The sequence below is a fragment of the Berghia stephanieae genome, chromosome 1 (assembly GCF_034508935.2).
Source record: "Berghia stephanieae isolate SIO BIC M18660-M18661 chromosome 1, UCSD_Bste_1.3, whole genome shotgun sequence".
In the NCBI taxonomy this organism is placed as follows: domain Eukaryota; kingdom Metazoa; phylum Mollusca; class Gastropoda; order Nudibranchia; family Aeolidiidae; genus Berghia; species Berghia stephanieae.
Window position 1 is genome coordinate 41522099 of NC_088360.1, and position 12751 is coordinate 41534849.

Below are 12751 nucleotides of genomic sequence, written 5' to 3' on the forward strand. Positions count from 1 at the left end.
GCAAGCAAAAAATAATTCACCATTTTGTCATTTTATTTTTATTTTTCAGATATAATCACTTCACCATGGATAAATTGGCAGTTTCATGAGGTATTTTTTTTATTGAACATGTGCTTGAATTTGGCAGTGGTTAACTAATGACTTAGTAAAGTGTAAGAAGTCAATCAAAACTTATTTATTAAAAGGTTGTCAGACGTATTGTAAATTGTGATTGTCAAAGAGGAGGAAATGCTTCATGATGGCGTCAAATGATCAAACGATTCCTCTGAATGTTAATCAGGAGGAAGAAGAGGAAATGTCAACTGAAACCAAAAGAGCCAATGATAAGAACGATTGCCGAGAACAAGGAGCTGTTGTTGAGATTCAACAAGAACATGGCATGGCGGAGGCAAGAGAAACAGATCATCCAAAAGAAGACGACAGGTATGCTTTCTTTATGACCAAACAGTGGCAAAAATATCTTTTCACATAGTCTCGAGTCTGAGTCATGTTTCCTTTTTATTTATTTATTTTATTTTTGTTTTCATCATAACCTTAACCTAATTCTTGTTTCCAGATCCCAACATTTATTTTGTGAGCAAACCATTAAGATATAGAGGTTTTATGACTATATAATCTGAACAAGTTCTGCGTAAAACTGTTTCTTGCAATTTAAAAATAAACCACAGTAATCTAAGTTAACATCACCTCTTTTAAAAGAAAACAACAGTGAACACATGTGAAAATAATAGAATGAACCAAAACAATACTGAAAAAAAAATATTTAAAATAAATTAACTAAATAAATGAAAATCAACTCTTATAAACAATACATTGGTCAATGATGAAAGGCTTAGATCACCACAGTCTGAGGTCAAAACTGCATTTTATACCAATTTAAGTACACTGATTCCACACTCCAGATGTCTCTGTAATTGTAACATAACATAACATGGTATGGGGCAAAATAGGATAAAATAATCTATTGATTAAAGATTACAATAATGATACACGTGGTAAAGATAGTATTTCAACTTAAATGTACTCATGTATATGTGGTGTACAAACATATATCTTTAACCTTGACATGCAAAGCACACACACACACACATACACACACACGCATATAGAAGATAACCATGATAATATAACAATGAACAATATATACATACAAGATTGAAAGCCATATCAGCAGCAGTGCAAACAAGTATTATTCGTCATATATAAATCTCCCATCATATAATTCCCTGTCTACTAACACCTTGAAATAATACATAGATTTTGCATTCTTTGTTTCAAATTTCAAACTGTTCCATTTCTGGACAATACGAATACCGAACCAGTTTGGTCGTATGTTTGTTTTACATCTAGAGATAATCCGGACAAAATGCTATGAACGGGGGTGTTTAGGTTATGGAGATGTGTCTGTATGTTTCTGTATTATGATATGTCTATTAAAAACCTTTAAACACGACACACACACACACACACACACATATACAGAATGGTACATATAATATAAACTACCAACCTACTGTCTCAAAGAGCGACATTATGTCGAGATGAACTAGGAGCTGAAAATTATATTTATAGTCACACATGACACACTTGGGATTAATTCCTATTTGTCACGGGGAGGTAAGAATAAATACCATTTCTTACATGGTTAAAAAGAAACCACCCTCAAAAGTTCGTATTTCATGTTATTTTAATTCTAAATTCATTTTCCCTCTCTGATTCAACCCCACCATGATACTTTTTAAGATAATGGGTCACATATTTTAAATAAGGTGTCAATCTAAAACTGAATTATTTGGAGCTTGTTTGTTTGTTTGTTTGTTTTTAAGGGGTTTACGGTGCTTGCAACACATATCAGCTAAAAAGGAAGAAAATTTGGATAGTAAAGTCATTCTAGATGTACAATTAAAAAGGACTTGAGGAAAAGTAAGACAAAGGGGAATGGTACAAATAGAGATCAGATGTAGATTCCAAGTGCACACTATCAGTGTACTTAGTTTGAGATTACCTAAAAGTCTCACCCAGACACCAGCATAAGATCCCACTTAAGGGAATACACTCAAATGTTTACAAATCATATGTTGAAAAAAATAAGAAAACAGTTCACAACAGTAGAGAGATGATTTACAGGGAAATAATACATCATCTCCCGAAACTATAACTATACATTCGACTGTTTCCCTCCCAGCCAAGGACTCCGGCCAGGGTGAGGAAAAAACTAAGTAATCTCATTCAAAGACAAAGACAGAAAGCAATTTGAAAATAGATATAGGGGGATATAACAGAACACACAAGAAGTACCTCCCTGCCCACTATGTGAGGTCGGGAACCCCTCCCAGAAATATTTGGAGCTATAGGTATCAAAGGTAAGACGATGTGAAAAAGTAAATGAAATCCCTTGCCTGCGATTTTTAATATTTTTTTCTCTTTTGATGCAAACATTTAACAAGTAATATATTTTAATGGATCAGACTGGCCAACTGTCCTGATAAAATCAGGACTGTCCCGATTTGGCATTCTAAAAATAAAGTGTAAAGAAAAAAATGGACTGTTTATGTGTATGAAAATGGCCTTGCATGTCCCAGAATTATACTTTTTTTTTTTGACTAGCGAATTAAAACACGGAACAGAAAAAGCTCCAATTTCTTGATTATATTATATAATAGTCCAAACACTGTTATTTTGGGAGATGACAGTATTGTGCATTAGTGTGTCCCATTTTAGCTCTTTCAAAAGTTGGCCCTATATAAAAAATGCATTAATTGAATATCATTATTTCACCTTGAATTTTTGTTATAGTTGTATTGTAAATTCCAATCTTATATTTTAAGACTTCAGATTTGTTATTCTCATTTTATTTCATTACAGCTGTTTGACTGAGATCAAACTGGAGACTGTTGCCATCAAACCATCTCCCAAAAAGAAAAGCATTGCTCGCTACAGGAAAGGCATGAGTAAAGGGCTTCCTGTCAGATGTATCAAAAAGTAAGTTTACAATTAATCATTAAACGGTTTTGTGGTCCAGTGGCATGGCTTATAAACTCAAGGCCTATGGTTCGAGTCCCATTGGGGGTAGTGTAAAATTGTGTCCTTGGAAAAGGCTCTTTAATCACAATTTTATAATACTCAGGTTTAAAATGAGTATGGGTACCTGGCAGGTAATGGTGTTTCTTCTGTCAAAAAGAAAATATATTGCAAGAGTGACTCACGGGTGTTTTTTCTCATTCTGGTTGTCAATTGTTGCTGTTAGCTTGGACCCTTTGTAAAGCTCTTTGAGCTCATTTGGTGGATATTGGTATATATATATATATTATATATATATATATATATATATATATATATATATATATATATATATATATATATATATATATATATACATAAAGAAGAATGACACCCTTATGCCTGATCATTTGATGCTGTTGCCGAGGCATTCCATAAAGGAATATAGATAATATATCACTCAAACGTCAGATGTCAACAGGAATCATCCATGTTGTCCAAAGTGATCAAATTGGAGTTAATAATCTTGCCCAATGGAAAAGAGAAACGAAAGTGTCTGAAGTGGGGCTCAAAACCAGGACTTGCCTTACCGGGTCATAGTACAATGCCTTAACCACTTAGTCGGGGGGGGGGGGGGTTGATAGCTCAGTTGGTAGAGCACTTTGTCGGAAAAAAAAGTAACATCGCCTAACAGGTGTCATGTCTCGTTCTACATGTTACGTATTGCTGCTGGTCAGGGACTGCTTGTAAAGCGCTTTGAGCATGTTTAGTGGATATTGCGGTATATAAATGCTCAAGTTTTGTGCTGGCTGTGAGACAGAGCGAAAGTTGAATATTCAGAGTCTGTTTTTTTTTTTTTTGCCATATTTTGATTAGTTTTATTTATTTATTTATTTAGTTATTTTTTAAATCTGAGATCAGTTATACTCAGCTTGCAATAGCTATTTTTAAAAAATGTCATTCATTACATGTGAATTACAGACCTCCCTGCTTTTATGAAAAATTAGTATAATTACAAAATTTTAACTCCATTTTCAGAACGTCATGAGCGCCTCTTAGTCTTTTAAACATTAAAAATGAAAGTTGATGCTAGATCACATGATTTTAAGGATTTTAAAGTGTTATTTAATCCTTGTGACTGTAATTTGTTTATAAGTTTTTTTTTAAAGCTAAAAGTCAACTATAGCGATGACAATTTTTATCTCCCAAGACTTGTGAATTTTTAGATTTTCAAGTATCTAGGTATGTCTGTATTTACTGTTATTTGTTGTTTTGCTTTTCATTTTCGACTGGATCCATTTGACATAGAAAAAACTCCCCTCGACAATCATTTGATTAACTGCTCATTTAAAACGAGCTTTTATATAGCGTAATATCCACTAAACATTCTCAAAGCGCTTTACAAAGAGTCCCTGACCAATGCAATTGTAACAAATAAAGAATGAGAAATGATGCCTGTTAGGCGATAATACAATTTTTTTTCTGACAAAGACAATGCCAGGTAATCATTTTACACCTGAGAACGGCAGGAGAATGTGATTTAAGAGTCTTTTCCAAGGACTCAACTATGCGCTGAGCGAGTCATGGACCCAAGACCTTCTGATCCAAAAAGTGAGTGTCATACCACAATACCACATAGCAGCAGATTAATTTTTAAATTAATCTTTTATAATAATTGAAGAATGTTTTGAAACAATGTCGAGTAAAATCTCGCAGTAGACATCCCTCTTTTTATTGAAAAATATTGGGATCTTAAAATATGTTTAATTACACTCTTTTCATTTTTAGGTCAAAGGATATACTTCCATTGGATACAAATGGATTGTGCAATTTTATGACTTTTGGATGGCTGTCTTCTATTATGTGGAGTATTCATAAAAAAGGGATTAAAGCTGTTAAAAATATGCAGATTACAGAGTCAGAAAGTGCTGAAGTGAACGTTCTAAGGTAGGATCATTTATGTTATAATTTCTCAATGATTTGTTTCTTTCAAATTAAAAATCATTAATTAATAAAATAAAGAAATTTCCCTTTATTCATCCTGAAAAGGGGGGCATCCTGATTGCGCAGTTGGAAGAGCACACACTTAACATGCAAATATACCGTGATTTATCCTGGTTGTAGTTAATATTTTTTGTGACCCCCTCCAGTCCACTGGTGAAAAGTACTTTGCGATAGACTCACACCCTATCCAAAGAGTAGCAAGCAATTGCTATTTGTCCGTTTCACACTATAGAAACTGGGATAAACTCTGGCTCTATTGCAAACACTGTATTTTTTGGGTGTGAGGCAAAGACTGTACTGCAGTGCCACACTGCTCCTTTAAAGAGAAAAAACTGTAGAAAAATGTGCTAAAGTTTTTGAAGTCGTCTCATGCTTCATGGGGTAAAAATCCCAATAATTGTCAACTTTACAATCACTTTTTTAGATGGAGCCAATCATGAGCTTTTGAGGGAAAATAATAAAGTTTTCATTGCTAGTGTATTTGAATATTTCTTTTCTAGAAACCTCAGTCTAACCTATCTATTAACAATCAAAATTCATCCAAACCCTGTAGGCCTAATAATCCAACTAGATATTTATTCAGCTTTTTCTTCTATAAAAAAAGATATTCCTTTTGATTATTACCACGGTTATTTTATTGAATGGAAAGAAACCAATGAATACAATTTCCAAATCAAATTGCCCGAGGTGATTATAAAATCAAGATTGGGCAGGTACTGTGTTTTAAAATCTTTCATCTATAGTTTGTGTAAAAAATAGGGAGGTCCTGATTGCTCAATTTTAAGAGCGCTAGACTCATAAGCAAATAGATTAGTTGCAAATGACCTCTCTATCCACCCAATAGCGATAGGGTAGCTGTGCTAGTCTCAGTGGAAAGATATTACAATTGAATAGTGCAGGGCTGCCAAGTGTCCCACATTTGGAGGCATGGTTCCGCTGTCTGGTACGTAACAAATATACCACACACTTTCCGTTGTTTTTTTAAAAAAGGGTCTAATCCAAGGTATGGTGAGCAACAGTTGCTGTCTCTTAATTCTAGTGGAAACTAGGGTGAATTCTAGCCCTCTATGCTGAAGGACAACTGCATAACTTACCATGAAAAAAAATGGCCAGTAATCAATATTGTAAAAATGTTTGTGTTAAAAAAGACGCGTAATCCGGCTTGTCAACCAGTGTAAATTGCACATATTAAGGAGCAATTTTCTCTTAAAAATACACCAAATTAGAAATTTAAGAAGGATTTATAAAAATGAAATTGAGCAGAAAGTTGTATAGGATATTAGAATTATTCGTTTCTCTATTTTTTCTGATGCACTCAAGGGATAAGGAATGGTATATTTGGAATTGCAGATGTCTCTTGCTGTTAAATAACATTCATGCTCTCTTGCCTTTAGCTAACATGTCCATGCCCTGATTTATAACATTTAATGGTAAATACATAATTGCATCATTACTTACTGAAATCACATTAATTTTTATTATTAAAATTATTATATTGCGTTTTTTTTCTTTCCTTTTCTTTTTTAAAAATCCTCTGTTGTGCGATAAAACATGAAACGCGATTTGTTGGATTAATTTAGGGATTATGCTGCTTGCAATATAAAGCAACCAGAGTGTAGTGTTCCGTTAAAATGCGTAATATGAATTTGGTTATATATTTTTTTAACAGTTTAAAAGAATGTTTGACAGTGTTGACCTACTTACACATGTCATACAAATTGGGTCGATTCAGATGTTATCCTTTACAATTGAATCTTAAGAAGCAAACAAAAATTTCCAGCGTCTCGACTGGAATTTGAACTCTGGAAATGTTGCTTCGAAAGCAATTGGATTCAGTAGTCTGATGTCACGCCGCCCGGCAACGGCGGCCATCTTGGTTCTAAACAAAGAAAATCATTACTTTTTATTCTTCTAGCTGGCTAGAACTTTTCAGATGCCTTGTGATCAGAATGTGTAAAAGTCAAAACATGATCAAATTTATGTTTTATTTTGTTCTGGATACGCTTTTATGTTCGCCGGAGAAATATTTCATACGGGCGTCCGCCATTGTCCCGATAGTTTAGAGCCAGTGTTACTAAGTTACCATGCGTCATTAGGAAGGAAGTGACGTCTGGGTGGGGATCCTGACCTGCCATAGCGGGCAGGGAGGTACATACTGTGTCTTCTATCCCCTTATATCTGTTATCCAACATGCTTTCTGTCTTTGTCTCGGAATGAGATTACTTGGTTTTGTCCTGGCACTGGCCGGAATCCTAGCTGGGAGGGAAACAGTCAAATGCATAGTTATTGTTTTGGGAGATTATATTTTTTTCCTTGTAAATCATCTCTCTGTTATGTATGTATTATTGTATGTGTTCTTTCAAATGTATAATGTAAGCATTTGAGTGGGTTCCTCTTTGTTGGATTTTGTGCTTGTGTCTGGATGAGACTTGTAGGTGATTTCAAACTAAGTACATTGGTGGTATGCTCTTGGAATCTACATCTGATCCCTATTTGTTCTCAATTCCCCTTTGTCTTACTTTTTCTTGGGTGTTTTAATTGTAATTCTAGAACTTTTTACTATCCCATTTTCTTCCTTTTTACTGGCGCTGATATAACCTAAATGTGTTGCAAGCGCCGTAAAACCCTTAAAAACAACAAACAACAAGGTAGTGACGTTACGACTGTTGAAGAGTATTGCTCTACCACTATCCCCCCCCCCCCCCCCCCCCACACACACACAGATCACCCCCTATATTCGTCGAGTTATAATCGATTAAGTTGCGAAATATGGGACACGGTATTTAATTAAAAAAAAAAAACACTGAAGAATATATCATAAAATCGGCTTTCAATAATTATGCATAACCTTGTTATCTATTCTGTTTAAAATATCGGTAACAGAGAACAGAAAAGGGTATTTTATAAAGGGGGGGGGGGGGGGTTCTCTCCTTTATTTCTTTATTGATTAACCATTATTCCCCCGATTCTCTGCTTGAGATATTTTGCCACCAATTTCTTGTCAACCGATTTTCACTCCCTGGTGTGATTGTTTGTCGTTGATACTTTATTATTATAATCGAAGAGGTTATTCAGTATCAGATACTGAATAGTGCTTTTGCACTATTAAGTATCATACCCGAACTGGCAAATTCACTGAAGCATGATCATTTCGTTATCGTGTGTAATGTTCCTTCATACAAAATACGTAAGCCAATGAAACAAACATCCATCGTAAGTTTGTTTTAGAACTAGATACTTCAATCTTGGCTTGACAGTATCTATTCTTATGTGAAGTTTTTGGTTTGATATGAATGAGAGCGTATGAATGAAATGCAGTGTCCCGATTACGTTTCGTCAATAGAATTAAAAGAGTGTAATATCCATATCTGATCTCGTGATACCACAGAACTCTGTGCGTGATACCCATATGATGGGTGTTAACCTAGGTGCACTGACACGCTTCGATGTGAACAAATAGTAATATTTTCCTCTGAAGATACACAGTTGAATAGGGAACAAAAGTGTGGTGTCTCAAAACTGGTTCCTATCTCTTGACTATATTTATTTTAATATAGAATATATTCATTTCAATGTATATATATATATATATATATATATATATATATATATATATATATATATATATATATATATATATATATATATAAATATTTATATATATATATATATATATATATATATATATATATATTTAAGATTTATGGCATTACTATTAATATTAAGGGCATTCAAGGGATTTTATCCTATTTTGCCATATACCATAATATGTAATGTTATGTTATGTTATTTAACTATTAATTTATAATTCAATCTATTCAATAATTAATCTATTAATTAAATTTTAAAATATTTCTATTATTATTATTATTATTATTATTATTATTATTATTATTATTATTATTATTATTATTATTATTATTATTATTATTATTATTATTATTATTATTATTATTATTATTATTATTGTTGTAATAATGATAATGATAATAATAATAATAATAAAAATAATAATAATAATAATAATAATAATAATAATAATAATAATAATAATCATCATAATTATAATAATAATAATGTTGTTGTTATTAATGTTATTGTTGTTGTTGTTGTTGTTGTTGTTGTTGTTATACTTACTTAGGCCGCCCCTTGGGGCGTCCAACATGAGCCACACGTCTTCGCCATTCTGTCCTGTCCTCCATAAGTGTACGCAGCTCCCGGGTGTTGTCCATTCCTGTGTCATCTAGCAGGCAGTCAATGTAAGTTTTATTCTGCCTGCCCCTGCTTTTGGTTCTCTCAGGTGGTTCCCGTAGCACAAGACTGCTGTTGTTGTTGTTGTTGTAATAATAATAATAATAATAATAATAATAATAATAATAATAATAATAATAATAATAATAATAATAATAATATTACTTAATTAAATTAATTAATCAATGAGAGAGAGAGAGAGAGAGAGAGAGAGAGAGAGAGAGACAGACAGAGAGAGAGAGACAGAGAGAGAGAGAGACAGAGAGAGAGAGAGAGAGAGAGAGAGAGAGAGAGAGAGAGAGAGAGAGAGAGAGAGAGAGAGAGAGAGAAGGTAGATAGGTAGTTTAATAGGGACTAAAACTAATCATTTTCCGGATATCGGTACTTTTAAGAAAATATTATTATTATTATTATTATTATTATTATTATTATTATTATTATTATTATTATTATTATTATTATTATGATGATGATGATGATTATATTATTATTATTATTATCATCATCATCATCATCATCATCATCATCATCATCATCATCATCATCATCATCATTATTTATTATTATTATTATTATTATTATTATTATTATTATTATTATTATTATTATTATTATTATTATTATTATTATTATTATTGTTAATAATTTTTTTTATTGTCATCATCATCATCATCATCATCATCATCATCATCATCATCATCATCTTCATCCTTTCCGAGAGGCAGAATTAATCCTGAGAGCAAATAAAGAATAGTTTTTAAATTCATTAATGGAACGAACAAATTGAGGGTAATATAATGTGGTAAGGGAAGAGGAGGTGTGTTTGTGTCCACGATGTGCCTATTGCTCGCTCTCACTTCACTCAATTCCTCCGGGCGAACCCAAGATGCTTATGGACAAAAGCAGATTCATCGATGGATGGGAATGTTTGTTCCAAGCTGGGGTGACCTAGATTCACAACGTCGACGATAGGTTAGGAATACGGTCAAAAAATCGGGTTAAGGTACGGGCAAGACAATCATACCCCCCTCACTCGCTTCTTCTTCTTCTTCTTCTTCTTCTTCTTCTTGGCATTGGTATAAATATAGCAGATCTTGCAACACAATATTCTTACGCGTAGCCAGCTATATAAATGTACTGTGCTAGGCTTTTTAATTCTAATGTTTTGTATTTTGATCCCGTTACGCCTTATTTATTGTGAATTTTGTATGTAAATTTTTCCCTTTAAGTTTAAGTTAAAAAAAAAATGGGAATCTAATAAAACAAAACAAAACAAATCAGAAACGGTCAAAAATTAAAACAGAAAATATACGTCTTAGGAGAAAGCGGCTATGTGTCCTTCACCGGAAAGTGGGTTCGAATCGCGCTCTGAGAGGCACATAGTTTATTTTTGGAAACAGGCGTCATGTCTGGTCCTACATCTGAAGCGTTGCTGTTGGCTAGGGAACCCCCTGCAAAGCGCCCCGAGAACGTTTAGTGAATATTGCGCTACATAAATGCTCAAATGTAAGTTTACATTTGAATTTTTTTCTCTATTATTCTATCCGTTTGGCTAGATGTATCCGTCCAAAGGAGAAGAGACATAATATATGAGTATATAATGTATAACATCTTCCTTTGATAGATGAACCGTTTTCAGGGCAAGCTGAAAAGAAAGTAGTCTCCTGATCCATAATGCCTCTGCAGTTTATCCCGGTTTTTTACAATACCGTTAAATATACATTATATATTGCTTCTTACCTTTCAGACAGGACATTGGTCAATCGTAAAGTACTTTTCATGAGATTAAAATGAACCAGCTGCCCAATCACTGTTGGGTGGTTTGGGGTTTAGACATTTTTTTTTTGGACATCTCACACAGAATCGAACCCGGCCCCTCTGCGTGTGAAGGTAGTGCTATACCAACTGAGCTATCGGGACCCCATGACAATAGTCCACTTCATACTTTTTCAAACCTCCTATGTATACTTTATCACTTTAAAAAAAAAAAAAGTCCTTCGTTCTGCACACAATGCTAGTGTTTAATTAAAAGTCATATTTAAATAAGAAGAATATAACGAAGTATTTTTTTAAATTAAAGCGTTCCAAAACTTTAACCAACAACAACAAAAAAGAAAAACAAAACTAAAGACAAAAATAAAAAAGCAAAATAATAATACTAATACTAATACTAATAATAATAATAAATAATAATAATAATAATAATAATAATAATAATAATAATAATAATAATAATAATAATAATAATAATAATAATAATAATAAAGTATTCTTCTACAGCGCTAAATGCCGAAGCCTCAAAGCGCTTGATATGTATCGCGGTGTGAATAATTTTAAACGGTGTGAGAATGTAGAGCAGGAGATCAGTAGATAGTAGTAATAATACGCATTATGCATAATTCATGGAGCGCAATATCCTCATAAAAGGTGTCACACACACATATATTAATACACCCTCACCCCCCGCGCGCGCGCGTGTATATATATATATATATGTATATATATATATATATATATATATATATATATATATATATATATATTGTGTGTGTGTGTGTGTGTGTGTGTGTGTGTGTGTGTGTCTGTGTGTAATGATAAATCGCCACAACTTAATCGGAATCTATCTTGCCTAAAATACAAATGTAGAATGGGATATTTTTCATTTAGTTTATATAATCGTTTATCAAGTGCGTTTGCTATCGATTGTTGAACATTCATTTTAACCCGATCAAGTAGTGTGTCAGTGTCACAGACGGACTTCGAAACAGAGGCGTCTTATTTTTTTTTCTTCTTTCATTTTCGGTCAATTTATCGGATGCGAAAAATGCTGATGTATTGGCAAACCTTTTTTTCTCTTAATTTGTCGACGTGTACTTATTTGCAGGTCTGATAACCCAACTGATTGTTATGGGCTCATTGCCGTAATAATGGAAATACTCTCAAACCAACGAAAAATATTATCCATTACAACACAATGTTAAAGTAAGCCCATCATTGGGTTCAGTTATCAGACCTGCTAATATATGCACGTCGACCTGTGTACATTAATTCCTTCTTCCTGACATTGAATGTCCTCTCGTTCGCGTGGACGACAAAGAATTCAATACCCAGTTTCGAAATTGAGGTGAACGGCCCCGAGTGACCTCATTTCCACCCGCGTTATCAGTACTAGATTATAATTTTGATACCGTGCAAGAGTATCGATATTCTCATCAGTACACAAAACGGACAAAAGTGACGATCCACCACGTTTTCCAAAATCCGAACGACTTCCTTCGAATTCAAGTTGTTTGGATTTCGAAACATCGATTTTCGTGTAGGAGAAGATAATGAGGCCTACATCGAGACGCACACTCCATTTAACTCTTGACAATAAATGAGCTGTTTTTGAATTTTAAATGGCCTGTGCGGTACGGTCTCACGTCTTGTCACAAAAGTCGAGTAATGTTAATCGTGATCAGTGGCCGAATGGGTGACAGTGATGATGAATAGTCTG

At 33.4% G+C, this 12751-nt stretch overlaps 1 protein-coding gene across 1 annotated transcript; it reads left to right on the forward strand.

Annotated features, from left to right (window-relative positions):
- Positions 1-47: 47 nt before the first annotated feature.
- Positions 48-7968, forward strand: LOC144963961 (uncharacterized). Its single transcript, XM_078897906.1, has 3 exons — positions 48-423; positions 2866-2982; positions 4789-7968. The coding sequence occupies exons 1-3, from the start codon at positions 236-238 to the stop codon at positions 4949-4951; spliced, it is 468 nt and encodes a 155-aa protein (XP_078754032.1). The 5' UTR covers positions 48-235; the 3' UTR covers positions 4952-7968.
- The last annotated feature ends 4783 nt before the right edge of the window (positions 7969-12751 follow it).